Genomic DNA, 16,249 nt, shown 5'->3' on the forward strand with positions numbered 1-16,249 from the left:
CCCAAAATTTTAGTTTCTATTAGAATTATTAGTACAATTAACCTTATCCAGTAAATATAAGTATATATACGCGGCTGACTTTGATTAGTTGTTGAAGCCAACCCTAAAATTTTTGGATCAAGTTTAGTTGTTGGAATTGAAAGGCACTTATTAGCCCTTTATGTTTATGATACTGTATGTTATTAATAAAAGTAGGGCCTTCCGAATTCCTGGGGCTACAGCTGGCTAGGAATCATTTTCGTTGGAAGGAATGGCAAAGGGTTATATCAAAACATTTACTAGTGTTTGAATATGTGATATACTTATGTTTATGCAAATTAATACAATGGATCCCTCCACAATAAAGGTTCCTTTCTTCCTTCCTTGATTCTGATTGTAAACAAAATACAGACTCCAAACACAGTCACAAACACAATAACATTAAAGAATACATTTTGACAGAAAAGAATACATGTGATTTGTGATTAATCTGTTGAGGAACGATAGCAGTTTTGTGGCTTTGTGTTGCTTGTAGCCACAAAAACATACTCAAATCAGGCACCAAGAAAAAGAAATTATTGCCAAAGAACCATAACGCCAACATGAACAATGATTTTTAATAGGCTAAAAGTAATTAACTAATATAAATAGGCGGGGTAGTGAAATTCCATTGAATTAAAAAAATATTGCCGCTCCCTAGATATACAAAAAGGAAAAATCTAAAAAGAAGAGATCAGGTTCTTCTACCCTAATAGCAGTCATATCACTACTCAAAAAGGAATCAAATTCACCAGCAACAGCCCAGCTCTTTTTTTTTTCACAAAGGAGGAAGACAACAGAAAAAAAGAAAAAAAAAAATCCTTAGTAGGAATTGCCTCTAGATGATTCCAAATTACAAGCCTAGGTTCTATCATGGTCACATCTTGTCCACACATCTTTTTTTGAACTAGGTGTAGTATCATCAAGCCCACAGCAACACTGACCAAAGGGTCAGGCCCAGAGAGAAGAAGAGGTTAGTGCCTCTAGTGATGAGAGATAGAGTAGCACTTGGGTCATTGATGCCAGTAGAGCCACTTCCTGTGGGGCTGATTCCTGAGCCGAATACCAAAGGAGTTGTGGTGCTTGTGGTTGGAGTTGTAGTTGTGGTTGTTACTGTTTGGCTGAACCAAGAAAAACAACAATGTATATTAACCTCAAAACCATACTTAATTGTGATCAGGTTTAAAATAATTAATAAAAACAAACAAATAAACCATTCATACTACCAAAACACTAGCAATTTGTCCTGCAAGCTTAAGCCCTTAGGAAAGTATGAAATTTAATTATCTAACTATTATTCTGACACTTTTAGTTGCGATTGGGCCTTATCTTCCCCTTAATAAGTGAAACACAACATGGGGAAGTTAAGAAAATATGTATGACACTCATTTAATCATCTAACAATTAGATATGACACTCAAAATATTCTATCATTTAGCATATATCATGCAGAAAATAGAAGTGAAGCTAAGATCTGGGGAGGAAGAGGACAAAAGTAATTGTGAAATATCTACATCATGAAAGCTTACCGGCAGCAATTAAGAAGCAGGCTCAGGATTGTAATGATATCAATGTGAAGATATGAAGTTGTGCTGGATCACTTTTCTGAATCACTGTCCAGAAATGATTTAATCCACCTTGAAAAAGTTAGTCTAATACTAGCTAAATATCACAGAACAAAGAGCAGGGAAGTAGGCTTTTCACAAGCAGAATTCATCAGTATGAAGAATCTATAACCAAAAGAAAAAAAAAATCTTTGGGCATGGGGAATAAGTCCCTACATAAACAAACACAAATTTTTCCACAAATTTTAAACCAGATTCACACTCCACAGAAGTGAGAAAGTTTTTCATTTGAAAATAACAACTGAAAATTTTTCCTTTCATGAAAAAATAAACCAAAATGTACACTCAAAATGACAAAGATTTATTATTTGAAGTAAGAAACTAAGAAAATATACCTGGGGCTTGCTGGATAAACACAATTATTAGAAGCTACTGTTATAAATCAATCATTCAAAAAAAAAATTGAAATTAGTAAAATATTTAGTACACAGAAACTGCTGGTGGGTGAGTGCCCAAGCCCAAAGAGACAGTCTAGGGGCAGTTTGACTGACAGTGGCAGTGCCAGAGAAATCACAGCTTCCTTGAGTCTGACCTTTTTTTGAAAATAGCTTTTCACAACATAGTCACAGTAAATTTGATGCAGAACAACCAGAACAATTGAACAATGAAATTAAAAAATAGGAAAATAAAGGGATATTACGTTGGAGTCAGCACCTAGGCTTGGCTTAGAGTCAGCACCAAAACCATTGGAATTAGCACCTAGAGATGTCTGAGGTCAACACCAAAACAAAGAAAGCAAAAGGCTACTTTTTTTTCATTCATCTAAATTTTCAACTATCTCCAAAAGGCTTACAATAATTTGCAGGTAAAACTAAACCCTAATTCTAATTGGCGCAGGAAACCTTAATTGTCTTATTATAAAAATAACCTTGCTTTCAAATATTAAAATACTAATAGCCTAATAAACTGCTAGGACCTAAAACATAAAAATACAATTGACCTGCAAGCATAAATAATGCTAAATTAAAATAAAAGTCTTCTTGTGTGTTTTGCATCACAGCTCCACCTCCTCAAGCATAATCCAGCATGTAGCACCTATAGGGGAAAAATGGAAATTATTATTATTATTAAAAAAAAAAAAAAAAGATCAGTTAGTTCACACAAATCCCTCCCACCCCACCTAAAGAAGAGAGAATAGGCAAACAGTTTGCACAAGAAGTTGAGAAACTAAAGGGAAAAGGCACCATATAGTATATATTCTCCTGCACTATGTTGGACATATGCAAAGAAACAAAGAAAATGGTTTTTTTTTTTTTGGGGGATGGGGGGGGGGGGATAATTACAAAGAAAAAGTTCTGTCGTTTAAATCCTTGTCAGATGGAGTAAGAGAAAACAGCAAAACTCCACACTTTCTTGAGAAAACGATGTACCCATTTCACTTTAGCAGGAAAGGTAAAAGAGAAAATGGCAAACATGATGTGAACCTATCCCCAAAAAACCATGAGTCGTGAGGACCATCTAAACCTTTAAATCTGAGGTTTGAGAAAATAAAGAAAGACTAAAAAAATCCAGGAGCTTATTTGAATGGCCATAAGGGCTAAGAATGGCCTGAGATACACTAGAACAGCCATGATTGATTGAAGATTGTGTTTGAAATTTATGAGAAAGTAACTATCACTTATGAGAGTTGGTTGAGATTGAAACCAAGATTGGTAAGTGGGTTTGTGATAGAGAGCAAGAGTTGATTTTGAGGGCAGTGGAGATTTGCTAGACTATAGTAGGTGTGAAGTGCCTGTATCTGGTATGCTTTAGGAGGCCGTTTATGTTTTTTTACATCATGTATTAAACTGTTTATTTAATACTTTGTAGTTTCTACTATAAGATTATAGATATATTTTTGCTAAGAATAAGGGAGAGTGTTATGGTGAACCGAGCAAGCTGGAGCTTTTTTCATGTATCACTAGAATACCAAGCTCCCAATATTTTGCAACAATGCTCAAATCATGGTACATCTAATTAGAATGGTAACTCTGGCAAGAGAACAACAAAATAGCAAAAGGGAGATGAAAATTTATGTCTTCCAAAGGACAAAATTAAAGGGAAGATGCAATTCTCATGTTCCTGCTAAAAACCATTTCAACTGATGTGTCAGGGGCAGTATAAATTTAAGCATAGCATGATCTAGGTTGACCATTACCCCCAACACCGCCACCCCTAGCCTGCCTGGCAGAATTGAAAAATTATCTTAAGGTGTAGACAGATAATAATTCTTATAGCCAAATGTAATGATGATGATGTTTTTGCAGCCTTCCTGCTAGAGTAGAATACATCAAACCTTATCACGAGAACTCAATGGCATCTATTTTATTTGAACCTGAGTACTTTCAAGAGGGCAACAATGCTAAGGCCAAGTGAAGTATAGACAATTAGAATGACAATTCTAGACCTTTGCATGTGATGAATTTGCAGAACTACTGCCAAGTGCTAACAAACTGATGGGCCAAAATTCTGATACACATATAATGCCAAAAGTAAAACACACCACCACCAATGAGATAATAAGGAAAATGATTTTTTTTTTTTGACAAGCTGCAGTATCCAGACCTCTTCGACTATCTGACAACTCCCTCGAGCTGTATGCAATCCCCCATCCCACACACACCGGATTATTATAAGGAGGAATCCCTTAAAGGTGGCCCCAAAATGCTGGCAAAGGGAAAATGAATTCAAGTGCACCAAGTTGTGCGTTTAACTTATGAGAGAGGAAGAGCAAAGCAGGATAAGCTTCTAACTGCTTGTTTACATTATTTTTATTCTAAAAATTGAAAGTATATTGCACCCACCTGTATTTTTCAAAGATGATACCAACATAGCCACATAAAATTGTAACTAAGAACTCATTTTCCACCTTGTAATTACGTGGAAGAGGATACAGTTTGAGCAAAAGGACATTATCTTCTTTTTAACTATGCAACTTGGACTTAAATCAGTAATCTCTTGAGTGTGACCCATTAGATGCTGATCTTTGTCTGTTTAAAAAAATTATATGCGACTTTTTTTTGCTAAATAAAATTGTTAGGGAAATAACAACTTTGGAGAGACTCCAATAGAGATTAATAAAACATACAAGGACACCACTCAAACCAAAAGCTTAAGCCTATAGGTTTGGCCCAATTAAGTTGTATTAACCACTCATTCTTGTCATTAGTATCCCATTTGGGACTTCACTACTTAGCTAACCACACCACACACACATGAATATTCCAATACATATGCCACTTGATAAATACATTATATGCAACTCATTCAGTGACAACAAAGGTATACAACATAACACTTTTTCCCGAACAGTTTTATAAACTTCTTAACATTAAAAGATTTTGAATTTAGCAGCAAATCAAATGACTGATTTCCTTCTTTAATTTTAATTTTTCTGTATATTAATGTCCTTTCAAATTGATTCTTACCCAATCATATAAATGGGCCAGGTAATTTAGAGAGAGAGAGAGAGAGAGAGAGAAGGATGTGACAAAGACACTGAAAGATGTAAATGAAACAATAGAACTAAAGGAAGAAGACATATCTTGGCATACCTTGGCATATTTCTTTGAAGTACAATCAGGAGGTCTTCATTTTCTTCCACGGTGATGGATTAAAATCAGCAACTTCATTTACAAAGGCTGGGCCATTGAAGACAAACGCATATCTGTCATGGTTCCCTGACATTCATTCATGGTTGCCTAGGATGGTGTTGGTTGGATAACATTGGTGTTGCATTTCTGGTCCATCAATAAGCACATCTACACTCATAATTTTGGTCTTCCCTTGTAATCTCAAGTGATCTCACATAAGAGTCATACTCTTTGTTTAGACAATGGGCTAAGCTGGTTAACGCTGATATATATGTCCAAGTGCAAACCGCTTCCACTTGCGCATCACAAGATCTTCCCTTGTTCATCTCACATAAGAGCCGTACTCTTTGTTAAGACGATGGGCTAGCTTTTTAATGCTGATACATATGTCCAAGTGTGAACTGCTTCCTCTTGCGCATCACAAGGTCTTCCCTTGTTCATCTCACATAAGAGCCGTACTCTTTGTTAAGACGATGGGCTAGCTGGTTTATGCTGGCTTTAGTGTTTGAAACCATAGCTTCCTCTCGTGCCTCCCAGAGGACTTTCATCACCACTACTACATACGAAATGAATTCATCTATGGTGACTCTTTTTGCTAGTAACTCACTTGGGGGATCAATTATACTTTCAATGAATTCCACAACAAATTGAGCTTGGATCATTTCAACTCGAAAACCCCATTGACCAGCATACCACACTCCTTTGGCATAGGGACAACCTTGAAATAGATGTAAAACAGAATCTTCAGCTATTTCACAAAGTGGACAGTAAGTATCTTGGGTTTTGGAGCATTTGACTAGCTTCTGCTTAAAGGGGAGGACCCCTGCAGCCACTCTACATAGAAACATTTTTAATCATGCATCCAAAGACACTTCAACTAGTCTTTTCCAAATGCTTCTGCTGGCCAACCCAGCAGTGGAATTCTGAGAACATTTACATGGAACATGTACTCCACACCTTTCTATTGTAACTTCTAATAGTTTAGGATCAAAAGTTGAAATTTTACATAGAAGCTTAACATCATTCTGACCATATTGAATATTTTCTTTCAATAAGCTATCATAAGCTTTTGTGAAGCAAAACCATGTAAATGATGATGATGGTGTATCCAAAACAAATTGCTGAGAACTAAGTTTTTTTTTACCACCATTGATGAAAGCGTATAGAGAACAATCAAAATCCTCAAATATATTTGCCTTATTAACCTTGAGTTCCACTTTTAAAGCAACACAAAAAACAAATGCTGAAGGTTTGAATTTACCATCAACAAAGAATGATACGGAACTTCCAACATTTTGATGTTTGAACCACTTTGGAATCTCAGTTCTTGGAAGTACAAGTTCATATGGAAATCCATCAACATGTTTCAATTCAGATGCAGAGCCCATTTCAAATTCAGATGCAGGACCCATTTTAGATGTATCATAGTCTGTTTCAGATAGAGAGTCCTGATTCGATAATCCCCTTTCACATACTATATTTTGTGAAAGCCCGACCATGTCTCCAAACTGCTTGCAATTAGAAAAAAGAAAAAAGAAAATGCAGTTTAGTGAATCCAGCTATATATTTGGGAAAGTTAACCAAAATTATTTCTTTTTATATAACTTTAATGGCCTGTTTGGGAATTTAGAGAGGGAGGAGAGTAGAGGGGAGTAGTGGGGAGGAGAGTAGAGGAGAATAATTACCCTCCACCTTGTTTGGATGTTTTTATAATTAGTAAGGGGGAAGGGAGTAATTAGCCATTCCCCTTATTTTTAACATTGTAATTTTATAAATATAATAAGGGTAAATTATGTAATTTACTTTATCAATAATTTTATGTGCTCTACTCTCCCTCCAAATCTCTCCAATTTGGGGAATTAAAAATGAGGGGGTTGGAGGTAGTTGAAACCCCTTCAAACCCCTCCCCCTCCTTCCTTAAAAAACTCCCAAACAAGGTAATTGAATTACTCCCTTCCCTCTACTTTACTCCCCTCCTTTTTTAAACATCCAAACAGGCCATAAGAGAGATACCTGACGTAATAATCTTCTTCTTGATTGTGAATCCAACGAATAGCAGTTTCTTGCACTTACAAGTTTGATACTTGGTGGAAGGCTTGGAATTTTTTGAAGCTTCCAGCAGCCCCGGATGCAGAGGCACACTAATTTAGGAAATCTGCTTACGATTTCAGGGAGGGTAGTAGTGTTGCTGTTACAGAAATATAATTCTTCTAAATTAGGGAGGCAATCAGGAGTATCCAAAGCCTTTGGAAAATTTTCCAAATTATGCATATCGAGTTTCCAAAGATTTTGTAATTTAGAAAAGCTACTTGGAAGATCAGTGTGGTTTTTAGAACTTATGCTTAACCATAAAAGGCTAGTGAGATCTCCTATGGATGAAGGCAGTACTAATATCTCTGTTCCTTGCTGAATATCGAGGAAGTTCTCAAGACTTTCACAGCCACGGAGAAGAAACCATTTAAGAGATTTCAATTGAAGGCTTCTTGGAATAATTTTAAGATTTTTGCAACCGTCGAGGTTCCATAATTCAAGCTTTTCAAGAAGTCCAACAGACTGATGAACCTCAACTAAATTTTCACATCCCGACATATCCAATTCCTTTATGTTTGGGGAGATCACTGATAAGTCAGGTAATATTGTAATGTTTTTACAGCATCGGAAATTCATATATTTCAAACTTTTGAACCGATACCTCTGTAGAAGAAGAAGAAAAAAATTGAAATCTATTAAGCTTCAACAAACAGTAAAATACAGCTTAACGAAAAATGATAATTTATACATGCAAATGATCGTACCTCGAAATGCTCATCCAATTGAATGTGACTTCCTTGCATTCTGAGTGCAACAAGTTTTTGAAGGCAAAAATTGGATGGAAAGGAAGTTAAAGAAAATCCATACCACTCAAACAACCTTAACTCATGGGAAAGAAATTCAAGGTCTTCACAAATTCCATTACGAATTTTCAGATATATGAGATTTTTCATCTTTCCAAAATCTAATTGCATGTTTCTTTCCTCTGGCAAGTCCACCGCTATACCTCGAATTGCATTCAATCCCTAATTGGACAAATCATTAAGTAAAAAACATTATGCAAAAGAAACAGCCAAAAATATAATAGGTTGTTAAATTTTAAACAAAAGCCACACTAATATAGTGATATTTTCTTAAACATTAAAAATGCAAAATAAAAGAAAAAGAAATAAAATTCACTATGTCCACTAGGTGAAAAAAAGGAAAAAGTAAACCAAAAGGCCTTACCTTATTTACAATGAGTGCTTGAGGAGCATCCTTGTAACACAATAGCCGGCTTCGTTCTAATTTTTGTCCCATTTGCTGAATCAAGTCATGCATCCATAGTTTGCCATCTTTACTAACAGCTATGAGACACTTATCAATAAGTCTTTTAATATCATAATGTGGTTCATAGCAATAGATACTGGTTAGTATATCTACAACAAAATCCTTCTCTTCTCCTTTAAGGAAACATGCAATATCAAGGAAAATCTCTTGTTGAGGTTGTTCCAATCCATCATAGCTTATTTTGAGTATTTCTTGTATTTCTCCATTAGGAAATCTTTTATATTTTTCTAATGCACTTTTCCATTCATCATTAGTTTTTCCATACAAATCTGCTCCAATGATTTTTAGAGCTAATGGAAGACCTTTGGCATAATGTATAAATTGGTTGACAAGATCCAAAGAATCTTCATCAGATCTATTTCTTCCAAAGGCATGTTGACAAAAGAGTTCATGAGATTCGTGAACATTTAATAGCTCAACCTTGTAGTACCTTACACAACAATATTTTTGAAGAGTATCTAGCAAGTGCTTGTCTCTTGTTGTTATAATAATTCTACTTCCAGAAGCAAACCGATCATAATTTTCGAAAAAAAATTCTATCTTTTCCAGTTTTTCCACATCATCAAGAACTACAAGAATCCTTTTATGAAACAGCCTCTCAATTGTCATATTGTTTTCTCTAGATGTACTCCCAACCATCAAATTTCGATACCCTAAGATCTCATTACAAAATGTCTCTTGTAGTTGGATTACGGCATCATTTCTTTTTGATTTTTCTCTAACATTCTCTAGAAAGCTGCTTCCATCAAAATGATGACGAATTTTGTCAAATACGACTTTTGCAATTGTTGTCTTACCCACTCCGGGAAGGCCATAGATCCCAACGATACAGAAAAAATCTGACTGAAGATTTACACACTGATATATGACGTCACTTACACGAGAATCTATTCCAACTAGATATTTTGTAGCAGAAATTTTCGTGCAATCGAATTTAACACTTAAGATCTCTTCAGAGATATCTTGGATAATTTTGAATTCAGAGGGGCCGCAGCTGCCAATCAAATAGCATTAAGAACGCGTAACGAGTTAGACAAGAAAAAAGAAATACATTATAAGTGAACAAGGACTAAATTCTTTACAGGTATGTGATCAAAATAGAAATATCTTTATCATATATTCTTCCGTTTCTAACTTTGTATCATTGACCTTTGTAGCATTACCGATAAGTGGTCAAAATAGAATACTTTCATAATTTGGCAATTAAAAAAAAAAAATATATATATATATATATATATATATATATATATATATATATATATATATATATAAAGAACTATGAATAAACAATTAGTGCTATTTGTTTTTGGGTCCTGTTAGCAGATGCCCTTTGGGCATTTGTTAATAGACCATTTTAGATAAGAGCGGCTCCACATTGGGTCCAAGGTGGTCACAGGACCACCCTGTCCTGAAAAAATAATTATTATTATATATAAATTTTAAAAAAAAATTATGACTTTTTTATTCTTAACAAAAATTTGTGACCACCCTAAATTCTTTTAAGCCCAACATAATTAAATTTTGGACAAAATTTTGCAACAAACTTGGTTGTAAACTAAGGCTACAGCTCCACTTAATATATTTTTTTGTTGGATGTAAATTTTGACAAATCTACCTTTGAATTACAATTTCTTCTTATATCCTCCATATTTGCAAAATTTCAAGAAGATCAAAGATCGATAACTATGCTGTGGTTACTCAGGATTTTCACCTCTCAGGCCAAGGGCTTTTTGCCTTGTAACCTTTTTTGGCTTGACACATTGTATCCCACATCGAAGAGAACTCCTCCCCACTATCCCACATCGATAACTGATGGTCCACTCCTCTCTTCGGCGCAAGCTTATAAGTGAGAAAGTGGGAGGAGTGGACCATCAGTTATCGATGTGGAATAGTGGGGAGGAGTTCTCTTCGATGTGGGATACAAGGTGTTAAGCCAAACAAGGTTACAAGGCAAAAAGCCCTTGGCCCGAGAGGTGAAAATCCTGAGTACCCACATATGCCATAATCATATGTTAAAATTTTGAGTTTTTGTAGTATAAAATTATACATAAAAAATAAGTTTATAGATTTAATAGTAAATAACATCCGATTAGCATGAAATTTGATATGTTTTTTTTTAAGAATATAAAGAATATACAATTCAACGGTTAGATTTTTAAAATATGTAATCATGTTAATTATTTTAGTGACAGTTGCAGCCTTAGGCTACAACTAAGTTTGTAACCAAACTTTTTCCATAAATTTTTGTCGTCTTAACAATATATTAGGTTCTTACAAACAAAAGGAAAAGGCCAAGAAAAAATTTATTTAACTAAAATTTTAAAAGAGATGTAACTTAAAGTATTAATAATGAGACTATTATGCAACGACTTCAAAATAAGAAAATTCGTAGAAGGAAATTATAAGATTTTATGTATTTGCATTTTTTTTTTTGGGAAAATATATGTTCTTTTTTTGTTAAATTTTGTATAATTTAAGTTTCTTAGTAACAACCTGGAAAAAATTCTTAAAGCTGTCATTGATTTTAAGGAAAGTTTTTATACTAATTTTATGAGAAATATAAAAAATTGTTAAAAAAATCAATTCATTTTTTCTTTTACATAAAAAATTTCTAAAAATATCTCCTAACTTTTCTCATTATTCTTAATACTAAATTTGGTGGTGATACCAAACAATTAAAAATCATAAAAGTCAGAGTAGCCATTAATACATACTCGCCCTTGTAGTGATGACCGGTAAAGTTGCTCGCCTTAGTTAGAGCCTTCCTCCATTTTTGTACCTTCTTCATATTATCCTCAAATTTTTTTTCATGTTCTTCTAAAGGTCCTCTAAACTTTCCCTTTTGATGGCGTACTTCTGCTGGATCTACCTTATAAAATATTGGTATCACCTTAACCATTTGGCCATTCTTCTTACACTTAATAATCTTGACAAGTTCATCCAAACACCAAGTAGAAGATGCATAGTTTTCAGAAAAAACAATTATCGAAATCATTGAACTTCCAATGGCTTTAATAAGTTCAGCAGAAATTTCTTCTCCCCTAGGAATCCCATCATCCATGAAGGTCTTAACCGTCCTCATTTCCAGAATGCCTTTCAAAGTACTCGTGAATCCCGTACGAGTATCTTCCCCTCTAAAACTCAAGAATGCATCATATTTGTATGCGTTGTTCAGAATAACCATTTCAACAGTCTAGAAGACCTAAAAAGCAAAGTAAAAAAGAAAGATGTGTTAAACTAGACAAAGCAAAGTGGGATATGGGGCAAGGACGGAGTTTAAGTCCTTAGGAAGGAACTTCACATGCATGTACACTTAAATTAGGTTAAAATAGAATTTATATCTTGTATAAAAAAAATATAATAATAAGAGATGTGTTATTCCATACGATTCCCTATACAACAACAATAGCAAACAAAGCATCAGCAGGGGCGGCCCAAATTCCTAAAGCAAAAAATTCATGTGGGCTTTTTATATGTAAATATTAATTAAATAAATATATTTAATACTAATCATTAATCAAATTAAGGTTTATTTGATACATTAAATGCATAATTTAATTAATGAATAATACCAATTTAACTAATATTAATTTTATATAAAAAATTGAATATGATAGAAGAACCATAAATTTTAATAAAAAGAACTAAAAATGTATTATGACTAAAAAAGATATAAGATATATAGCCATGCATAGTTAAGTAAACTAGTAGGATATTATCTGGAGGGTAGCTTATTAGCATGTAGGTTTACAAAAATTAAAGTCACAAACTATTAAGGTAGATTAATTGATTTAACTGAAAAGTTTAATTTTTATTCATAGGACCCTTATCATATTTCTCTCAAGTCTCATTCTCAAACTTTTTTTTCTATTATTATTCAAAAAAAAAAAAACAAAACAAAACAAAAGTCAGCCGGAAGACGAAGAAGTCTACCATACCAAACCTCACAAAAGATTTTAAGCTCTCGTATAAATTAGAACATAGATCTAGAAATAAAAATGAGGAAGAGAGAAAGGGTTCGAACCACAACTTGACAACGGCGGCGCGTCTACCAAGCCACTATCACTATCAGCTCTCCGGCAAGCTGGTTTCAGCCGAAGCAAAGCTCCTCACCAAATAAAAAAAGAAAAGAAAGCACTGTAAATAGAGGTTCAGCGCTACGATGGCGAACTGGTGGGGAGACTTGTGATTTTCAAACGGAAATTGCTTGGCTGTTTCTCGTGAGGAAGAGAAGGGAAGTAGTAATTTCCTATGTCTTGGAGCTCTTGGAGAGCGTGTACTTTTTTGGTGGGAGATGACTGAGTTTACTTTATGTACTGGCACTATACCTTCTCTCGGAGACTATTTTTTTTTTTTTTTTTTTTTTTAGAAAAAGTTTCTCACCAAATTAATTTGGAGAAAAACTCTTCAAATTTATCAAATATTTTTATATTGAGTGTAAAATTTAAAAATTTAACTGTTGGATTGTATGTTCTTATTATATTATTCATGCTTGCAAAATTTCAAGAAAATCAAAAATCAATTGCTATGTCATTAAACAAATGTTAAAATTTTAAGTTTTTGTAATCTAAAATTGTGTATAAAAAATAAGTTCATTGATCAAATAGTAAATAAAATCCGATTTAAACGAAATTTGATATGCATGTTAAGAATATAAGGAACGTGAAATTCGACGGTTAGATTTTCAAAATTCATACCTAAAAAAAAGATATATGATAAGTTTGAAGGATTTCTCTCCAAACTAGTTTGGAGAGAAACTTTGTTCTTTTTTTGGTATTCATGTTGGGATTTAAAAAGAAATACTCATTTTAAACTCTAAAAAGACTTTATTTATTTTAATAACTTTTTTTTACTCATGCATGTTACCAAAACAACATGCAACACAGCTGATAACGCGGTGTAGGTTATAAACTCAAACACACACACTCCATGATGTGGGATAAGCTCATGAATTTTTTTTTTTCCCCATTAAACTCATACGTAATTACAAAAACTGCATGCAACAGTTGATAAAGCAGAACAAGTTATAAACCCAAACACACACACTCCACTGATGTGGACAAGCCCATGATTTTATCAATTACCAACGCACTTAACTGTACACTCAACATCTCATTTCTTAATTTTACAACCCAATCAAATAATTTTACATACAATCCAATCAAATAATATAAAGCCCACAATCAAATAACATAAAAAACAGGTTTCTCTCTCTTCCGATCCCTTCCATCTCTCTTTTAATCAGCGTCTCTCTCTCCACCAAAATCAACCACAACGCCTACATGATATAAAGTACATGATATCGCCATAATTTTCATTAGACAAATAAGAGTAAGATGTTATATTTCAAAAGTAAATTTATTGAAGGACTGGGAGCTCCTTTTGGATCAGGTATATTTATTGAAGAGCATTCCTCTGCACTTATATGTAAATGTTTTGGCCTTCACTGGCATCTCATTTAGTACCAGCTTAGATTGGACTCCCAGAAAAAAGTGCTAGTGAGCCTAGTTTTTAAATCATTAGTATTACTGTAACATAATATCCAAAAAATTATGGGATGCTGTAGTGATGAACTTGGATCTAATGATTTCATTTTCTTGTTATCTTTTCTAGGGGGGGCGCTTGCATTGTCTGTATCCTTGGTGGGCAGATGCTACTGTGGATTTTATGATCAGTGGTGGTTATAATGTTAGTACACAGATACAACAGGTATATGCCAAATTGTTTTGCCGTTTAAATCAACAAATGTTATATTGTCCTTTTGTCCTGTATATACAAAAGAGGAACCCTTGTTATAAAACAAATGCAATGAGAACAATGCTTAGAGAAGGTGAAACTTAAGATAGCGTGTAATAGATATCTATGGACAATGGTGCGTGTGAAGGGGAACATTTGATGTGTTCATGGAAAAGGACATTGTGTTCAAGAACTCATAGATCCTTAATTCATTTTCAGGCATTTCATTTCTCTTATTGCATGATCATTTTAACTTTCTGGTGCCTCAAAAGATGGTCAGTATAGCCCTGCAGCAACTTCTGATGATCTCCAACAAGGGAAATTTAATTGGCGATGCAACTGCCTTGGTTTTCTTGTATCAGGCTTATTAATTTTGTGCTGCTCTCCCAATCTCTTTCCTGGATCCCTAAGTTCCTTGATAATTTTTTTAATTATCATCATTAATTTATTATAAATGATACATGGTTAAAGGAATGTTTGCCAATTATGAGAGTTCTGGTGAATATTTAGTGACTTCAATAAACTTGCTGCTAAAGCTTAGCATTTATTATTGTTATGCTCATGTTGAGCCACATCATTGCTCATGTCTTTTTTTAGTTTTTTAAAATTATTTTCCATCTTTTCATTCTAAAAAAAAAAAAAATTTATTTTGCCTATTCACGTATCTACTGTTACTCTGTTTCATATTCCCACCGTTTGCCACCCTCTTGAATTAATTTTCTCTTCTCTTGTTCAAGTCTGGAAAGTAAGCAGGTGTAACAGTTCTTCTAGGAAATCTTTAAATTCGCTTGTCCACCTCCATCTCAATCCAAACACAGCTAAACAATCTCTAAATGCACTGTACTATCACCCAACACAAATCCATCCTTTGATTCTCAGTTTTTTTATTTATTTATTAAGATTCAAGATTTCAAGCGTATGAGATTTTTTACTGGAAAAAAAAATAGCCTATACAAGATTTCTACTTTGGCTTTTTCTTAAAAAAAAAACTTGTGGCTGTCCAATTTCTTAAATTTCTATACATTTTTGTTTATATAACTTAAGTGTTGTATTTTTTTGATAGGTACATACGTGTTTTTTTTTTTTTTGGGTAGGAATGGGTATGTGTTATTGATTACCTGTTATTGTGCTTTTGCCTTAATGCAAAATGATGAAGTTCGTTTAAAGTAAATGTCATATATATTATATAAAATGGTTTTGTTTATTGTACATTAATGTATTTATATTTGGTTTAGAGCTTGCTTAATTGTTTTCTTGTATCTCACTGAGTTTACACCATTAGCTAAAGTGTGAATAATCTATGAGCAAAAAATCCACAATTTATGCATATGTTAAAGGAAAAAATATTCAAGATTTGGAAATTGTAATTCAATCATTTATGATTTATCTCAAATTCTGAAATTTTAAAATGTTAAAACGTCTAAAGGATCAAAAATGTGATTCTAAGCAAATAGATATTATTTCCCTAAAACTTATCCTAAATTTTGACAATATGGACAATTGAGTAAATCTTTAACTATGAATATAGATTTTTTTTTTAACTTAAGAATTATATTATATTTAGTTAACCTTAAAAAATATTAATTAAACATATAAAATATAATAATATGATATACTTGTACTTTGTAGAGATAAAAAGATAAAAAAAAATATTCATAGAAATCTTTAATAAAAAAAAAGTAATACTTGAAGAAATTGTTACTTTTTATATATTACACTCCATTACATAATATTTATATATTTTCACACATTGCATGGGCCTACGGCTAGTTTATTCGTAATAGATATATGTTGCCAGTCATTTTATCTGTATGCCAAATTCAAATATACATATAACTTATTAACAATGTCCCGTGTAGAAAACCATTTTAGTCGATTTCACATACATGTGAAGCTTCAATGCCCCATTCAGGAATTGCTTTGATTTTATGGGCTAGT

At 33.3% G+C, this 16,249-nt stretch overlaps 1 protein-coding gene across 1 annotated transcript; it reads right to left on the reverse strand.

The window, feature by feature from the left end:
* Positions 1 to 565: 565 nt before the first annotated feature.
* Positions 566 to 12,835, reverse strand: LOC142627775 (TMV resistance protein N-like). Its single transcript, XM_075801666.1, has 9 exons — positions 12,600 to 12,835; positions 11,290 to 11,777; positions 8,474 to 9,569; positions 8,011 to 8,271; positions 7,229 to 7,909; positions 5,177 to 6,723; positions 1,979 to 2,678; positions 1,548 to 1,631; positions 566 to 1,139 (listed from the first exon to the last, which is right to left on the reverse strand). Exons 2-6 carry the CDS (start codon positions 11,757 to 11,759, stop codon positions 6,070 to 6,072), a joined length of 3,162 nt encoding a protein of 1,053 aa, XP_075657781.1. The 5' UTR covers positions 11,760 to 11,777; positions 12,600 to 12,835; the 3' UTR covers positions 566 to 1,139; positions 1,548 to 1,631; positions 1,979 to 2,678; positions 5,177 to 6,069.
* Positions 12,836 to 16,249: the final 3,414 nt, after the last annotated feature.

The sequence above is a fragment of the Castanea sativa genome, chromosome 3, assembly GCF_040712315.1.
Source record: "Castanea sativa cultivar Marrone di Chiusa Pesio chromosome 3, ASM4071231v1".
Lineage (NCBI taxonomy): Eukaryota > Viridiplantae > Streptophyta > Magnoliopsida > Fagales > Fagaceae > Castanea > Castanea sativa.